The sequence below is a fragment of the Protopterus annectens genome, chromosome 2.part1 (assembly GCF_019279795.1).
Source record: "Protopterus annectens isolate FY-2018-M chromosome 2.part1, PAN1.0, whole genome shotgun sequence".
Classification (NCBI taxonomy): Eukaryota; Metazoa; Chordata; order Ceratodontiformes; family Protopteridae; genus Protopterus; species Protopterus annectens.
In genome coordinates this window covers 68,628,709-68,648,393 of record NC_056729.1, presented here as the reverse complement: position 1 = coordinate 68,648,393, position 19,685 = coordinate 68,628,709, and the positions used below count along the sequence as shown (strand labels likewise).

Below are 19,685 nucleotides of genomic sequence, written 5' to 3'. Positions count from 1 at the left end.
ATACAAGCACCATGGAATACCTACCCCACAGGGGATCAGAACCCATTCCAATAGGGCTACCTCAACCTCTACAGCATTTCTCGGGGGAGTCCCTACCAGGGACATTCTGGAAGCTGCAACTTGGAGTTCAGTCCACACCTTCACCAAGCATTACCACTTGCCTATCTTTTCTAAATCCAGAGCTGGATTTGCTGCAGCAGTCTTACAAGGCCTGCTAGCCAGCCCTAATACTTCTTGACTGCCTCCACCCTTCCTCAGCTTTGGGAATCAACCCAAGTGTGATGACTGCAACAGTGAAACACGAAGAACATAGTACAGTTGTGTACACTCACCATAAATGTAGATGTTTGGGTGTATTCACTGTTGCAGTCCTGGTTACCCTCCCTCCAGCCCCCTGACTTTTCTGTACTTTCTACCTATCCTCTTTTTTTGGCCATATCTTATGACAGTGGTATTTACTTTTTACGGAAGGTGATCCACATCATGTAATTGGTTCCTATTTTGGGGGTTCCTGACATCTGGGGTAAGAAAAACTGATGTAATGGCGTCAGCTGCATGTTTTATACTCCTGACGACCTGACGTCATGGAACAGGCGACAGCATCCGACGCAGAAATCCCAAGACTCTGGTATTTGGGCTGTCTGAGGGCTACCCGCAGGCAAGATAACCCAAGTGTGTTGCCTGCAGCAGTGAATACACTCGAACATCTACATTTATGGTAAGTGTACACAGTTGTACTTTTCTGTGCTTCCAAATATAAGCCCGTCATCAGTTCAGAGCTGTGCCCTTTGGTCTCACCACAGCCCTCAGAGTGTTTACCAAATGCATGGCTGTCATAGCAGATTATCTGCAACTTCGGGGATACAAGATTTTTTTGTATTTAGACAATTGGCTCTGGTTGTCCCATCTATGGAGTCTCTTCAGAAGGCCAGTGATTATTTTCTACATCTCTGCAACTGCCTAAGTATTTCTATAAATCTACCAAAATCCAGGCTGACCTCCATACAGAAGTTAGTCTTTCTGGCAAGTCACTTGGATGCCACTGTTTCCATCATATCTCTCCCTCAGTTAAGGATTCAAACATTGCAATCTGCGGTCAATTCCCCATTGCTCACAAACTACCCAACAACATGATTAGCCCTCAGAGTCTTGGACTTGTTGGCTTCCTCAATTCTGATAATGGAATTCACTCATTTTTACGTGAGAATTCTGCAGTGGCTCTTGCAGGTTCAGCGGTCACAAAGCTCTCATTCTCTATCCAAGGCCATAATCATTACAGACTCTTACAAAAAGCATCTTCAACAGCAGCTTTAAGCTCCAATTGTTTGGTCAGGAAAGCCTTTCTGGAATCCAAGCCCAATAGCGACTGCAGCCTTCATAAAGTGTGGGGAGGCATTTTGAAGGGAGGGTGGTCCAAGGTCTTTGGAAGGCAATGGGGCCAGCCTTCACATAACTGTTCTGAAATTGAGGGCTGTTCTCCTAGTTTTGCAGGGACTTCAGAACAGTCTTCCTTATGGTGTGATTTCTATACTAACAGACAACATGCAGTAGTCTGTTACATTAACAAAGTAGGGAGAACCAGGTCCTACCCTTTATGCTGGGAAGCTATGTGGATCTGGCAGTGAGAGATGGCCTCCCACAGTTTTCTAATAGCAGCATACTTCCAGGCAGTGCCTTCCAGACAGGTTCAGCTAGGATGATGTAACTGCTTATGAATGGTCCCATGACAGCAAAAATGATATTCAGTTGTCTGATAATTCTGTGTTGTTACCTTTTCGTCACACTACACAGCACCAAAAGCAGCAGCTATTTGCCATGATGTGCCCCCCCCCCCACACACACACACACACACACACACACAGACAACAATCAAGGAATGCTGTCTCAGTAATGGCCCCCTAGGCTCATATATGCATACCCATCCCTTCTGTTGATGTCCAGGTTTCTGCAGAAAGCATTGAGGTACAAGGCAACAGCCATCTTCATAGCCCCCTTTAGCCTAGACAGATTTGGTTCCCCTTTCTAATGCCTCACTTTAAGGAGGCCCCCCTCCCGGCTGCTAGACCCAATCCTAGATCTGGTCAGTCACCACTCCAGGAAACCCTACCTGGGCCTACACAGATGGCTAAGGATGTTTCTCTTTAAAGAGGTTGTCAGAATTCTTCCAGCATCTCAGAAACCCTCTACCCATAAGATCTGCTGGAGCAAATAGAAAAGATTTGTGTCCTGGGCTAACCCACAAAACACTTGACATCTTTTCTCTCCCTGTAGCAGATATTCTACACTTTCTTCTCTGTTCAACTCGGGCTTTAGCTTCTCTGCTATTTAAGTGCATTTAGTGGCTATTTTGAGCTTCTACATTGGGTGTCATGAACGCTGTCTAGCCTCTGTCAAACTTTGCAAAGCCTTTCTAAAAGGCACCTTTCATCAAAATGAAAAAGGAAAATAAAACAAATATTTGAAAAAAAAAAACTAAAAGGCACCTTTCTATTACACCCACCTATTAAAGATCCAAGTGACTCCTTGGGACCTGAACTTTTTACTAGAACCTCTCATCAAACCGCCTTTCAAACCAGCTTCATCAGCAAAACCTCAGATACCTTTCTTGGAAAAATATTTTTCTGCTTGCAATTACTTCATTAAGAAAAATGCCCAAGCTCCATGCACTTTCTCCTCACTCTTATCTAACTATTCGTTAAAACAGGGTAACTCTATGAACAAATCAGTCCTTTCTTCCCAAAGTAGGTTCAGAAACAAATATTTCTCAGCCCAGTCATCTACCAGTCTTCATTCCAAATTATGGAAGCAAGGGGGAATATGTACTATATATTTTGGATGTGTATAGACAGTTGTGTTTTTACCATCATAGAAGAGATTCATTCAGAAAGACTGAGCCGCTTTTTGTTCGATTCGCTCAAAATAAATTCGGACTAAAGGTATTCAGGATAGCACTATCTACATAGTTCGATTGATTGCATCTCATTCATATGCTCATCACACAATGAAACTGTCTTTTGTAAAACAAGACCTCACTTTAATAGAGCCACGGTTGCTTTTCCCTCCTTTTTTAAAACCCATTCAATAGATGATATTTGTGAGTCTACCACATGGTATTCCATTTATGCTTTTATCAAACACTACAAATTGGATTGTACCTCCAGGGTTAGAGCTTCCTTCAAAGCTACTTGTCTTTAAGAGTCTTTTGTCATGATACCACTTAGGATCTCTGGTTTTCTGAACCACATGTTAGATCATAAGAACTGAATGAATAAGACATGAAAGTTATGTACAAAGGGGCTCAAGGCTAGAGCACTAATTCTTTCAGGTGGGATCCAACAAGTGGCTTTTCGACCCACGTGTATTGAACAGACTGGAATGAAAGGAATTTATTATTATGGTAATTACATAACTACACTGATTTACATATCTGACTAATTTGCATACCTCTACTTTATATTTTTAAAAACAGAAAACATTTTCTTTCAGGTATCTAATGTAGAAGACTTTGTTGTACCAGAAACCTTGGCTGATTTGCCACCTCTGTCAACGTGTTTATTACAAGTAGTACAGAAATCTCCAAATATGACCAGGTAAGCCTTTAATTTTTTTATAGTTTTTGTTTATTTGTTGACTGAAGAAGGGAGCTAATCAAGTAGGACTATTTCAGGCTTAGCCCAGGGTTTACAAACATTAAACAAAATTTGAAGAAAGTTTTGGAGTATCAGAGCTTAACATATGCAAGAGAAAAACAATTACATTATATGCAGTAATGTGGCAAAAAACATCCAAATAACAAAATAAGCATTATATCAATACCCCCTCCCCCCATTTTACTGCATATATCACTTGAGGTTATTAGGGTGGAGAGAGTTTTGAGTTTGTATTGAAGTTTTGAGATGGGTAAGTGAAAGATGAACATTAAGCTCTGACTGATTTGAAGGTGATTAATGGTTTCAGAGGATGTGGTTAGGTATTACCATTGTTATGTGACTGCCCCATTTAGACAGTAGTTTCATCGTACCTGTTTAAAAAGGTACTTTATTAATTCCTGTCAATTTTTGGAAAGACGGTTTGGCTATTTGTTACGGGATAGCAGTCCAGACTTCCGGACCAAGTACTGAGGATGAGTGATTGGTGCAAGTTACATTTAGTTTGTGGGATCTGCAAGCATGGACTCAGTGCAAAGAGGGAGAGAGACGTTAAGTTGTAAGGAGAAAGGGTTCTTTCTGGAAGTCTGTTGACCAGTTATGAAAAGGTCTCCAGATTAGTGAATTAAAAATTAGACATCGCATTAAAGAACCATCATATTAGCCTGAATGTTTTGTTGTTAAAGATGTGCAAATCTTGTAAAACATTGTACTCCTTCACAGGTGGACAGTTATTCTGGAGCTTGTATGTCTATAATGTTGGTGTAACTTGTGTAATGAATGTGTGTTTAACTGCTTTGGGAATTGCAGCAGTGCTGTCTGTAGTTCAGAATGTTTAAATATCTTAAAGCAGTTTAGACAATGGGCAAACTGTACATCAGCACAATGACTGGAGAACGAACGTTCTCCAGCAGGGTATTAATGTACAAGTAATGCCTGCTGAAAAACAAGCCTGCCACTTCATGGCAGCATATCAAACTGCCTTGGAGCTTGGACTGAAAAAAACCTAACAGCCGCCATTATTTTGCGTGTGCTAAGCGTCACTTTTGCTGTTTAGCAAGTGTAAAATAATAAAGAAATAATTAAAATAAAAAGTCTGTGTGTATCTATATACATACATGTGTGTGTGTGTGTGTATATATATATATATATGAGTGAGGGATTGATCGAGCCATTGTCTTACACTCGCTAAGCAGCGCTTTTGCTGTTTACCAAGTGTAAAATAAATAAAACTGAAAAAGTCACCAATAAATATAAAAAACAACCACTCTGTAGCCAAATTCCTACAACCCAAGTAAAAAAGTTGTTTTATTACAAAAAACCTTTAAAAAGTCCAAATGTAAGAACAGTAATAATCCAAGTAGAGGTCAAGCGCTTTCATCATCAAACTTCATCAGAACATTTTACCATTGCTTTCCTACACATTTATACAAAAGGTTGTCTCAGTTAATCAACAATAATTGGTTCTTAAAGTAAAAATACCAAAATATAAAAACATTAAAACACATCCTTTTTGGAAAGAAAAAATGTGCAAGTACAACTTTTTTTAAAAAATATGCAAATAAAACTTTTTTGAGGGAAGAATTATAAAGTATATATGAAGTACAAGCTTTAAAGTTTAGATGCCCTAAACTTTAGTTCAGGTTTAATACTTATATGTTCATTAATACCTGGAGCTTCAGTAGCATTTAATTTAAATTGCCACCTTGCTTCTGCCCTAAGTAGTTTTAGTCCAATCCCCACCCCTAGTGTTTTTACTAACTACTTCAAGAATACCAAATTGAAAAGAATGTGAAGGGTTCATACTAATGTGCTTAAAAAGTGCGTTTTTCTCATCCTTTTTTGTAATACTATAACAATGTTCATAAATCCTTCTATTCAATCTCCTTTCCGTCTTCCCAACATAAAAGTCACCACAATCTTTACATATAGCGAGATAAACCAAACCTGTTGTTGTACATGAACCTATAGCAAAAGTGACCTCAATTCTGTAAGGTTCCAGTTTAACCTTGGGGCTATCAATAATGTACCTACAGTAGTCACATGCCCACTTGTCCCTTTCATATTTCCTTTATTAATCGGGTGTGGATTTTCCAATAAATATTTAAGATTACTATTAATCTTGTAGGTGAGAAGGTTCACAACCAATGACTGTCAATAAATCTTTGTTCCCTTTAAACATGGTCCAATTGTTTTTAATCATGTTTTTAACTCTGGCAGAAGTTTCACCATAAGTTAACACCATTGTCTGTGAAAAATCTTTTACACACTCCTGGGTTTGGTCTACTGTAACTTCTATAGCCCCAAGTAATGGTTTAAACCTAGAACCCCATTCACTAATAACCTGGTCCCTAATTTGGGAAACAAAATCAGTAGGATATCCCCTGGCTATAAACATATCTAGTAAACACTGGGTTTCAACCTCTACCAACCGGAAATTAGAGCACATTCTAACAACCCTAACCATTTGGCCCTTGACAATATTTCTCTTCACAAATAAAGGGTGACTACTTGTAAAATCTAAATAATCGTTCGAAAAAGTGGGTTTCCTATACACACAGGACTGAAAACTGTTAGAATTTGAATCTTTACTCAGATTCACATCTAAATAATTAATCTGCTTATCACCACTAGTACCTGTAAATTTAAAATGGTCACAAATCCCATTAAGGTAGTCGAGAAATTTTTCATGTATCCCCCCATTTTTCCATAATATAAATAGGTCATCTAAAAACCTCAAATCAAGAAACCAGGACTCCTTGAAGGGTGTATCTAGTACAAAAGTAGTCTCCCAGCAATGCATAACAAGATTGGCAAAAATGGGTGCACAACTATTGCCCATTGCCTTGTCTAAAGAATTCTCCACCAAAACTAAAATAATTATTTTTTTAAAATTACCTCCATAAGTTCCATTATAAAATTGATCATAACGTTACTCAAGTTAGTTTTTGCCACCAAAACTTCATGAAATAGTTCTAAACCCTCATTGTGTGGTGTGGAAGTAAACAAATCTACCACATCAACAGTGGAGAAACACACATCACTATCAGAATAGTCGTTCTTGACCCTCCTTAAAAAATCCCAGGAATCTGTTAATATATGGTCAATAGGGGTCAAAGCTATTCTGACCATCCGTTCAGCAAAGACTCCCAATGGGTATGTAATACTACTGTGACCTGAAATAATAAGTCTGTAGGGGGGATTGGATACATTTTTGTGTCTCTTCGGAATCCCAAAGGCTACTGGAATAGTAGGGTGGTCAATATTCAAAAAATTAAAAACTTCTTCATCAATAGCCCCCTGATACAATGAATCTTCTAACATTAGTGTAATTTTCCTATGGGAAATATTAATCTCATTCCTGGAGACATATTCATATTTAGTTCCATCATATAACATACAAGTAATCCTACTGTTATAATTTTCAGAGTTTACTATAACCACATACCCCCACCTTTATCCGGCTTCATGAACCTTAAATTATCTTCACCCCTTAATTTATCTAACAAAATCTTCTCAGTCTTAGAAAGATTAAATGTCTTGGGCCTGTGTTCATGTAACATCCGGTAAATTTCCTGTGAGCAAACATTTTCAAAGGAACTTAAAATAGGAAGCAGGGGTGGGTTATAACAGCTTTTATTTCTAATATTTATTTTCCCTTTGTAACACGTCTCTATTTTATCCTTGTACAAAAACTTTAAATTCAATTTCCTTACAAAGATTTTTAATTCAGTTAAGGTGTTACTCACATCTTCCTTAATTGAAGGTACAAATTTCATACCTTTCATTAATAAATGGAATAGATCCTTGCAAATCTCTACCCCTGCATAATTGTAAATATTAAATCCTCTGTAAGAAAAAACTAAATCATCACTATGGACAGTAATGCTGTCATAGTTAGGATCTCTGAGTTCACTATGAACTACTCGTAACTGTTCTTCCTTCGAGTGGATTGATTCCTGTAGTTGCACCTCATCCCCCCTTCCCCCCTGGCTCCTAAAAAATTATTATCAGGCCTAAAATGATTTTTGTTTTGCAATCTTTCAGATCTCCTAAGTGGGGGGGTATTCAGAATCAAAGGGGTTTTCATTAACAGTCTGCCTGTTATTGGTACCACTTTTATTAGAAGCTAATACTTGATTCTGAAGGTTACTGCTAACCCCATCAGCCTCTGTGTAAGCTTTAGGTAATGGATATGCCATATCATGCTTGTATTCATATTCATCCCTCAATATATTAACACCAACTTCATTCTCAACTTTATCAAATATTGCATTATACCTAAAAGAATATTTATTAAAATTTACATCATTCAAAATACAGTTATTGTGTTCGTCTATCTCCTTTAACAGTTCATTAATTCTTTTATTGCTAACTTTCAAAATAAAGTCCATTAGTTCAATGCCGTGTCTGTCTAACATCTGAAGAAGTTCATCACATTCAGTTTGGCCTTTTTTAATGCCATTAGGAAACTTAAATACCTTTCGGTACTCTTCCCTTATTAATACATTCTTTTAAGTAAGTATTGTTGCATTGGAGCCCTCACACTTTGTGCAATTTAAGTTCTAAAGTAACTAACCTGGAGTCTGTGTTATCCGGTTCACTGTTATTCGCAAAAATACCGTAGTCCTTCTTGGACCAGTCCCTCAAGCGGTCATGAACAAAATTAGATCCTTGGCTCGTTGTCGTCACCACCATCTGGTCGAGGTTAACTGGTGACTGCAGGCATTTTTCAAAACTATCTGAACCCTGGTTTACATTACGGGAAACTGGAAGTGCTGTCTCTCTTAGGTTCCCCTGGTGATTTCCGTTTCTACCCTCCGTGTCAGAACAAAGGGGGTTTTGGATTTTAAACACCGCTTCCTGAAGTTCAGACACTTTGTTAGTAAGATTAACAATAAGTTGAAACAAATTGTCACTATTACCCTACATCTGCTGTCCGCAGTGAAAGGGTAAAGAGTCAAGCTCTTCTTCAAAAACTGGAGAAAGACCATTTTCTTCCATAGCCAGTTACGGGTCTAGGAGGCTACAAAACAAACACCAGGAACAACAATAGGGTGTAAGAGTGGAAAACACCACCAATAAATATAAAAAACAACCACTCTGTAGCCAAATTCCTACAACCCAAGTAAAAAAGTTGTTTTATTACAAAAAAACTTAAAGTCCAAATGTAAGAACAGTAATAATCCAAGTACAATCCAAGTAGAGGTCAAGCGCTTTCGTCATCAGAACATTTTACCATTGCTTTCCTACACATTTATACAAAAGGTTGTCCCAATTAATCAACAATAATTGGTTCTTAAAGTGAAAATACCAAAATATAAAAACATTAAAACATATCCTTTTTGGAAAGAAAAAATGTGCAAATACAACTTTTTTTAAAAAATGTGCAAATACAACTTTTTTGAGGGAAGAATTATAAAGTATATATGAAGTACAAGCTTTAAAGTTTAGATGCCCTAAACTTTAGTTCAGTGTTTGTTTTTCTGTCTGCGTGTGTATGTGAAATGCGTGCATGAAAGCAGAAGTGTGTGTGTGTGTGTGTGTGTGTGTGTGTGTGTGTGTGTGTGTGTGTGTGTGTGTGTGTGTGTGTGTGTGTGTGTGTGAAGACCGAGTGTAATCCCTGGCAGCAATACCATCTGTTAAGAGGTTTATATACCTTTTCAGCTTTACTTCTCAACCTCTCTGTACAAGAAATCTGGACAGAACCACAAGTAATGAGGTACAAACGACCAAAAATAAGGACAGATTTTAAATATTGCTCTTATAAACTTAGAAAGTTGCTAGAACAAAGGGTTTCCATTAGCATTTATTATCTGAAGGCTATGAAGTCTGAAACTCAAATGCGTGTTATTATTTAATGACTTCAATTCCCAGTGATTTGCCAGAAAGCTACACATTTTATGGGATGGGACCAAACATACAAGCCCCAAATCTGGACATTCTTCAAAAATCTGGACAGTTGAAAGGTATACTCTTATTAACTCTTAGCTCAAAATATCTGGACAAACCTAAATTAAATGGGGGGGGGCAAAGGCTCAAAATAGGAACATATTTTACATGATTATTAGGATTTGTTTTAGTATACACTTTCTGAAACAGAGGTGTGCATGAGAGACAGAGAGGGAGTAACAGTAAAGACGTTTGCAGACCTTTCAGCTGAGGAAATCTGGATAAAGCCTAAAATAAAGAGGGAACAAAGGCTCAGAATAGTTGCAAACTACTGCTCTTATACAATTACAATCTTGCTTAATTAAAGAAATTTGTGTTAGTATGAATTTTCTGAAGAAAATATTAGTTTGAAACTCAAATGTATGCCATTATTTAGTAACTTCAATCTCCAATGACTGGCAACAAACTGAACATTTTAGGAGTAAGGGGCCATAAAGTAAAGTAAATGCCTGGATTTGTAAGTGTTATATTTTGGATGTAAAATGCTTCCTCCAACACCATTACCATATACCACAGCGTTTGAAACTTTAAGCGGAAGAACTATTTTACATCAAAAATATATATTAAAAAAAATATATATATATATATATATATATATATATATATATATATATATATATAGATATATATAGATATATATAGATATATAGATATATATAGATATATACTAAAAATAAGTAAGTAAAATACAATAATAATGCTTCCAGGGGTGTAGAGGCCCTCCACATGCGGTATCAGGCTTCATAATATACCGGGCAGGCATTAATTACACATTAATACGCACCCTGTCACGCATTATTCCTTGCTTATAATTATGTAGAAACTTGTCACTTTGCAAACAGCAGCTGGCAGCCTTTCTCTTTGAAATTTTCTTCTTGCTATTGTTCATTACTTTTTTCTTCTGTGTCTACATACTTGAAATAGTTCTTGCCAACTCCAAGTAGTATTTTTATTCTTATTCTTATTTGTGGTCATAAAAACTTGCCAACCTTTATGATTTTGCTCCTGTTTTCCACATTTTGGAAGAAGAAAACATTACTGTGGAGTTTATCTTAGATTTAGAAAAAAAAAAGATATATATATATATATATATATATATATATATATATATATATGGGTCCTTGCTAGATTGTCGAAACAAATTATCAAATTTATATATATATATATATATATATATATATATATATATATATATATATATATATATATTATGTTTACAGTTTGTCACTTGCAGGACTTAAACTCTAATGGATCTTTGTTTACCTTGGAACAACTGTGTGCCCAAGATAATAGCAGATGGCTGGCAGCAGACACATTCAGTATTTAATATTTTCTTCTGTTACTTCTTTCTGTTTATTTCTTTATGTTTAATTCTTTTTGTTTATTCCTGTTATTTTATAGGCTCATAGGTTGGTACTCGGCTATCGACCCTAGGGGCCTATACAAGCCTAGCCATAACAATTCCCTGGCTATTTCTTCCCGCACTATTTATTTCCCTGAATTTACTCTTGTATTCCTGTCCTTGTAGAAAACTTACTTCTTATTTCCATCTGAAGTCTGGCATCTGTACACTCTTGAGATTGATAAGCACAAAAGCCATAAGAAGTAACTGGATTGAACCCACTCAAAGTAATGCAGGCTGCAAATCACCACATAGTTGTAGAATGCAGAATCCACTTTATTAACTTCAGAACATAAAAATCCAGGGATGAGCACTTTCGTCCAGAAAGATCTAGATTTCATCAGACAATTTACCCCCACATAGCTACTTCCTTCTTATACAGTTCAAACAGGAAGTTGCACCCAGTTATGAACTAAGCAATTATGTCATTAAAAGCACAATATTTACAGTCACTGAATTTAAAAAGCAGACAAAATATACAAATTGAAAAAGTTCATGGAACACACCACCCTAAAAAACACACTATATATATAAGCACTGGTTCATAAAATGGCAATGTACAATAAATATTTAAATATGTTGAATATGTTAAAACAATAAATGTGTAATTAAATACTAAAAACTAGATATAGTGGAAAATGTTAAGAGAAATAAATACACTTTAACATAAATACTGAAAATGCAAATCATTTAAAATGCATAATGGAGAAATATATATATGTATGTATATATATATATATGTGTGTGTATATATATATATATATATATATATATATATATATATATATATAATATTATTATCTTTCCAATGACTTTAGTTTTAAAATTGGGCTAATGGAAATATGCTCATTTAGGCCTGGCCAGTTCCCAGCATTCAAACGTAATTGCCAGTATAATTCTCTTTTCTCAAGTAATAGTGACCATGCACCACTCCTCATGTTGGTACTGATATTATCTATAATAAAAATTTGGAACTTATGATCATTGTACTCCAAAACATGTTTGCTAAGAGAATTAGTTTCTTTTTTATTCCTTATGTCATATAGGTGTTTGTATATGCAATTTTTTAAACTTTCTATCAGTCTTGTCTATGTAAAAGCAAGAACAGGTGGTAATCTTGAGGTTGCCTTTGCTTTGCTCCGTGTGAGTCATTCCTGGAATCATTGTCAGTTTTTTCTGTTGCAATTAAACCTGATGCTGCCATTTAGACTATTTCAGGAGTTTGCATGTTCAGTCCCCCCCTCCCCTTTGAAGGCAGAAACATTTACTCTAAGCTTTCAAAATTTGAGAGGGCTTTTGGTTTGTGCCTGTGGTGCTGATCCTTTCAGGTGACTGCAGATGTTATTTCATTCAAAAGCTTTGCCTGTATATAGTCAGATTTACAAATTTTGGGATCTGGTTCTAGATTGTGCATTAGGTCATTTGTTTTTTTGCATATGATGCATCTTTTTGTATTGACATTTGTTGGACCTTGCTTGACATTCATATGGAGATGTTTAGCTAGCTCTTTTTGCACCAGGTGCTCCCCCCCCCCACACACACACTTTTAAGTTGAAGAGCAAAAAAAGAAAAAAGCTTCTGTCCTTTTAAACTGTAGAAGTAAACTGCTTGCCACATTTATTGCAAGCAGCTGCTACAGTTATGCCATATGCGGAGCACTAAATCGCTTCATTTCTGGCTGCAAATATAATACTGGCATTTATTTTTAAATGCAGATATGTACTGAAGACCGACTAGGATTTGCTGATCACACCCTTATAATACTTTGCCCCCTTCACCTTGCCCTAGCTGTTCCTCTCTTTACATGGTTGATTACTTGTTTGTCCATGCACAACTTGTATAATGTGAGTTTTTCTGTAAAATTTCAGATATCACTGCTTGGAATGCATGTGACATATTTATAGTTGTATGTTTTTTTCTCTAGTTTTCGTTTGTAATTGTAAATCTGGTATGAAGTGGTTCGTCCTTGTCAACAATTTCTTTAGACTTCAGGTTGTTTGACACTTGAAACTTTTCTAGCCCTACTAATCCCTCCCTTTTGACCCATATTGCTTTTTTAACAGATCTTCCTGTCCAGATCTCATTTGCTAGCCATTTAATTTCTATAAAACAGACATATGCTTCAATTTAGACTGGCATTGTTCTGTGCTAGCTTTTTCACTGAAGTTGAAGTATTTATATCCAGTCGTCTTTATTTTCTGTTCAACATTTCAGGTCAGATAATTCCATTTTTTCTTGTTAAAGACACTTTTCTGCCTTGAATATCCCCATTCCTAAACCTAAAGGGGTTTCTTAGTTTTGCCCTTCTTGGTTTCATACTTGTTACTTTGCAAACTTATTTGTGTCATAGTTGATGAATACTATTTGCAGTTGTTTTCTCTAATTTTGTACCATGCTGTTATTGTGGACAGCAAGGTGGTGAGTAAGAAATATAAAATACAAATTACTACCTCAGAACGAATATTGTGTGTTTGTGTGTGTGTATTATGTAGGAGGCGAACATTTAATTCTGTTTCTGGGCTTTGTAAGGGTTTCACCCTTACTGCTACAAGAGAAAAGAGGAATAAGTTAAAGCTGTTCAAAATGGAGAAAGAACTTTCTTGTTCCTGAGCCTTGACCTTGATGGCCTCCTCAAAGTCGACTTCCTTGATCTTGTATGCCAAGCTAGTGATTCTGGAGGGAGAGCCTCCCAATTATAAGAATCAAAGCACTAGTCTAAAAAAATTTCAGTTCCTTAACTAAACGCTTGTGTATAATGTGTGTTCTTGTTATTCTATTAATAATAATCAGTTGACTCCACAGCACCAGTTCTGCTTACTAAAAGTGGCCCACTAGGCGTTCCCATTCCACACCCAGCTTCAAGCCAGTGAGTAGGGCTACTTGCCCATTTAAAGTTTGGGAATAGGTTGAGATCGTTTGGGCCCCAAGACCTTTAATCATTTCCTTTACCAGATAAAACTGTGACTGCTGAGTGCCAGCTATCCTTAGGGAAATTTGGAGGTACCCAGCTTGCAAGGTGATTCGATTAGTCTGTCACCCCTATACCCAGGTCAGATGACAGATTTGCACTTTGGGGCCACTGAGTACCCACCATAGTTTCCTCCGTCTTTGCCCTGCCCAGGCATAGTTCACAATCTTTCGGGCAGTGCGCACCCTGCACAGGCTAGGGGGATCCCGCCTTGGCTGGTGTGTGCCGGCCCTCACTTTCATTGTACCATAGGGTCACCTGCCCGCCATCTGACTGGCACATTTTTTAGACTCCTTGATCCTGGTTATTTTGTTAAATGTGCTTTGAAATTGCCTCTTAAAATTGTCTGAGGTTTCATTATTTAAATTGGTACTAACTTCTCTCATTGACAGAGAGGTATCATTCCTTGAGCTCAAGACCACTGTAAGCAAAATCCAGATCCATTTATGTACGTCCACTAAAAATGAGCTATGACACGTCGAGGTCTTTATCAAAGCGCAACAAAAAATATGTACTGCTTTTTCCATTGTTTTCTCAGTGGACAGAAGTGCCTATTCAGTCATTTTATCCTCTGCAAAATCTTTGTTTTTCTGCTGTTACAGTCCTAAGGAGATCAGAATAGATTCCTCAGGTACTAGTGTTTACTGCATTACTTTTGTCTACAACTGAAGTCTTGAATTTGGGACCACAACCTTCACTGTCAACCAATCTGACATCAATAATCTCATCTTGGATATTACTAGTATCAGTACAGTGGGTCCTTCAGTCTGGGTTTGCAGTGTCAAGCTTAAGGTAAATGCCAGCTTCTATGTGGCAGCATCCTTCTGAGCTGGAACCTTACTATTGGACTTGGGGATGATGAGTTGTCTGCATTAATCTTGGCCCATCAAGGTCAAGATCAATTCACAGCCTTTCAGTTTTTATTCTAGTTTTAAGTTTGACTGTTGGAGTCCATACCCTCGACCTTGAGCTCTTTGTCGACATTGTTGACACTGTGGATGTAGTTTTGTGTATGCTAGGTATCTGAAGGAATGGGGAAGGATTTGTCTGCAGTTTCCTGAGGAAAAATCTGCTTTGAGTAATCTAGTTTCTTCTATTATAAGACTCACTAGTCATTTTTGGCAGTGTGTATATTATTCAGTTCATCCTCCAAAAAAAAAAATGAATGTAAGGCACCAAAAATACATCAGTAACAAACTCCTGCTGTTTTCCATCTTTCCAGGGCACTTGTTTGGATTTTGTTACTGATTACTCACTTGATACTTCATGGGTTTTTGGCCACTGGTACTGTGTTGAGGTTTTCCTGTATGCATTCTCAGAACTTCTTAGGTGATGGTAAAAAATGACATTTTAAATTCTCCTTTGGGTAGAAACTTATTTTTTGCCCCCTCTGCTGCAGAGGTGATCAAAAATTTTGATGAGAGGGGTAAGTTGATACAGGAAGTCTCTTAAGATTTTCAGCCCTCTTTTTCCAAGTTTTCTAAGTTTTTATCTAATCCCTCATCTAATTTTGGCAAAAAAATCAAACAAAAGGCAGGTAAGTCGACATTTAAGAAGAAATAAGCGGGTTTCCAAGAAGAATTCAGGAACCCCCTCCCAAAAATGAAGGACAGTCCATTGAGTCAGAATGACTATTTGAGACCTTGCCCTCATCCTTTCCCATCTCAGCAGTCTGTTTTCCCTTCCTGAAAGTCTGCATATCTGCTTTTCTCTTTAGCAACTGATCGTTTCAGGCAACTGGGCTGTGATGATGATTCATCAAGGTTATAGATGGCAGTAGGGGGAAATTCTATCCTTTACAACAGGGGGTAATCCCTCATTTACTAGAGGGGGTAATCCCTCATTTACTGGACCAGTCTCTTTCTCCCACCTTTGCACCACATGCTGTCCCAGGGAGTGATGGAACCAGTTCCTCCTTCCCCGGTGGCAAAAAGGTTTTTAATCAAGGATATTTTTAGTGCCAAAGAAAGAATGATTGGAGAGAGTTCTGGATCTTTCTTTCCTAAACCTGTTTACAAGAGTGCCCAAGTTATAAATGTTGCTGGTTCATAACCTGTTATCTCTTCTTCCTCATTCAAGTTTCCTAGTAAGTCTAGATTAAAAGATGCTCATCACATCCCTATTCATCCAGACTTCAAGTACTTCTTAAGGTTCCTTGTGTCTAGATCCCATTATCAGTTCTCTGCCTTACCCTTTGGACTATTCACTGCACCAAGAGTGTTCACAAAGTGTCTAGCTCCAGTTGTAGCTCATTACAGGCTACATAGTATCCACATTTTTCAATATTTAGACAACTTGTTCATATCTTTTTCAGTGTGTCAAGAATCTCACTTGGGTGAGAGATTTCTTTCACAAGCTGGGATTCCATGAGAACATTCAAAAGTCTTTTTTGACTCTTGCACAGGCTTGTTTTCATGGGATGTTTGCTAGACACCTCAGTTCAAAGGTCTTTTCTTCCACAGGAAATAAAATAGATCTATATCTAGATCTGTTTCTAAGGTTTTCCTCTCAGCCTTTAGCCACTGCAAGGGAATACATCAGAATTTTGGGTCTCATAGCATCTAGAAGTCATGATACTCCTGGCAGGACTCCACATGAGGAAGACACAATGGTATCTGAAGTGTCTTTGGTCCCAGCATCAGTATCCTTTCTTTTCAAATCCCAGTGCGGGGGGTTGTCAGAAGAGAAATCACTTGGTGGCGATAGCAAATGTCCTCAAATCCACTTCTCTCCTTCTGCATCCCTATTTCAAATCAGTCAGTCACCACAGATGCCACAGACTTTGCTTGGGGATCTCGTTTAGGAGGTATAAAAGTATGAGGTGTGTGGGACACCAGAGACAGACACAAGCACATAAATATAAAAGAGTTGCTTGCCCATATCAATGCAGGCATCTCTCTGAATCATCTTTGGTCCCTGGGACATCTTCAAGTTGTTACAAACAGTACCACAGTCGTAGTACATCAGCAAGCAAGAGGAACCAGGTCATACTCCCTTTGCAGACTAGTCATGTTACCTTGGTATAAAGCTTCACAGCACAGTCTCATTCTGTTGGCATCCTGTATTCTGTCACAGCAAAACTGTATAGTAGACAAGCTGAGCAAGACAAGGGCAGACCTTGAATGGAAACTAGATCAGGGGTCTTCCAAGATTTGATCCATCTGTGGGGAATTCCTGAAGTAGACCTATTTGCCTCCTCTCTGAACAATCAGCTGGCAAGATTCTGCTCCAGGATTCCATGCAAGAAGATGTATTTTCTTTTCATTGGACAGAAGTGTTCCTATATGCTTTTCCACTGATATCCAGGGTACTTCTGAAGGAATCCCCCATGATCATTGTGGTGACTCTGTTCTGACCCGATCAGCAGTGGTTCTCCTTTCTTTTGGAAATGGCCATGAGCAATTACCACAAGCCTCCTCACAGATTGGATCTACTCACACAAGACTGGTGTATTTGATACACCCTGACCCAAATCAACTTCAAGTTGATTGCCTGGGTGATGAAGTCTTAAGTTAGGCACCTGTTTACCCTGGATGTGCAGGAGTTACTAAGGGAGGCAAGAAGGTCTGCTACTAAAAAATCATATATTAGTAAATGGAAACGTTTTTCTAGTTGGTGCCAGCAACATAAGTACCATCACCCATTCAAGGCTAGTTGTTCTCTGATTGTGTAATATTTGTGTGAGTTACTGCCCTTTGGCCTTTCTTACTCCTCCATCAAGGTTAATTTATTTGCCATTTCAGAATGTATGCCCATGGTTCCTCCTGTTTAAATGGAGTCTCATGTTAAAATGTTTTTGAAAGGGGTTTTTCATAAGAGGCCTCCTAGGAAAACCAGTGACCCCCCCCCCCCCCAATCTTAATTTTGTGTTAGAGAAGCTAACACTTACTCCATGAACCAGCTATCCAAGCTGACTTTTTTCCAAGGAGACCCTATATTTTTATTTTCTTTTTTAAACACACCTTTATTGAAGTGTATTCCGCGGTGGTACAGCGGTAGCATTGTTACCTCACAGCAAGAGGTTCTCCCGTTCGATTCTCGGCTTGGCTTGGGAGTGCCTTCTGTGTGGAGTCTGCATGTACTCCCCGTGGTTGGGTAGCGTTCGAAAGACATACGTGCGTAAATGGGCGTGCCTTTGTTGAAGGTTGGGCCTCGAGCTGGCACCTCGGCGTTTCGTAAAAATCTACTGTCAATCATTAGCGGACCGGAGTTCAGCTGTGGCATCCCCTTACCGGGAAGAAGCCGAAAGAAAAACACCACCACCACCTTTATTGAAGTATCACTTGTGACACAGGCAATTTAACATTTATAGAAAAGTAATAACTGTATTAATGTCAACTATACTTCACATATATTGCTATATATTGTATAATCTAAACAACATTATAAATTATTCTGTTTCTGCCCCCCCCCCCCCTTTAAACAAGAAACATTTTTATTAAACCTTCACTTATGACATAAACAACCATGCATTTACAGTGGATATAAAAAGTGTACACACCCCTGTTAAAATGCCGGGTTAATATAGTTGGTTTAGATTTTGATTTCCATTTTCTAGTTATTGCTTTTTTAGCAGCCAACATAATTAGACACAGCAAGGCCTTACCCATGTCTAGGCAATTCCAATTTTGTATCATAGCTCAGAAAAATCATCTCCCTCGTCACACCAGCCACCCACCCAGCATCTCCCAGATGCACAGGGAATCAAGTCTTCCAACCCACTGCACTCCCAGGGAATATGATCCCAAGTACCACCTCCTTCCCCCTCGCACCTCCAACATTTGCTGTCCACCTGAGGAAAAATTCTCTGGAGCCTACTTGGGGTATAAAAATATCTATGTAAACATTTCCAAGCAAAAATCCTAAATCATCTAGATTTTCTTGCATATTTGGGAGACATACATATATCCTCCCATTGTTCCTTTCTGAATTGCTTATCCAGTCTCTCTTCCCAATCCTTTCTAACCTCCTATGATTGATTCTTATAGTTATCATGCAATGTTTAATATGCTGTACTAATTATTCCTTTTCCAATGGCAGCTTCTGTTCTAGATTCTACTAAAAACTTTACCAGTGCTGGTCTTTTGTTTAGGACCCCCCCCCCCACCAATTTGTTTCTCTTTGCCTATACTCTATCAATCCTTGATAGGGAAGACAGTCAGTCTCTAACCTGCAGTCCAAATAAATTCTTACCCTGTTCCCATTCTATTACCTTTCCCTCTCTAGTCATTTGCTCCCAATAGCTTGTTTCCTTTGCCAGTTTTCTCCAATAAATTCCAGTCCCTCTTGCCTATTGTCTGTATCCTTAATTGCAGTCATCCCTATCGGCAGAATCTCCTTTCTCCATTCCCACCGTGGCTTAGTTCTTAGAATACTTGCTGCTACTTTATGGATATAATATTCTGTATGATTGTTATTCTCCTTGAAGGCCTGCATCCAAACTCCCAGTCTCTCCTTAGCTATTCTGACTGACTTGAAGTTCTTAACATGGAAAACAGTTTTACTGATTGCCCTGAAGTCTGCAACTAGGGTATCTGAGTTGCAAGCTGTTATGATGAGTCAACCCTACCTCATTTCCACAGGGGCAGGATTTCTTTGAGGGGGGGGGGGCTCTTATCCCTGCAGTCCTAAGCCTGGCAGGTCAACACTCAATATTCCTGACATTTCATACAGTCAGATGGAGTTAGCATACTTAACAAAGCTGCTAGAAGACTCA

At 38.1% G+C, this 19,685-nt stretch overlaps 1 protein-coding gene across 2 annotated transcripts in view; it reads left to right on the top strand.

The window, feature by feature from the left end:
- NCAPG2 (non-SMC condensin II complex subunit G2) overlaps positions 1-19,685 on the top strand; it is a 1,874,483-nt gene that overhangs the window by 1,529,695 nt on the left and 325,103 nt on the right. For both annotated transcript variants that reach the window (XM_044062031.1, XM_044062030.1), the window contains exon 25: positions 3,487-3,590. In XM_044062031.1, the coding sequence (XP_043917966.1) occupies positions 3,487-3,590 (104 nt within the window). The remainder of the gene's footprint in view (positions 1-3,486; positions 3,591-19,685) is intronic.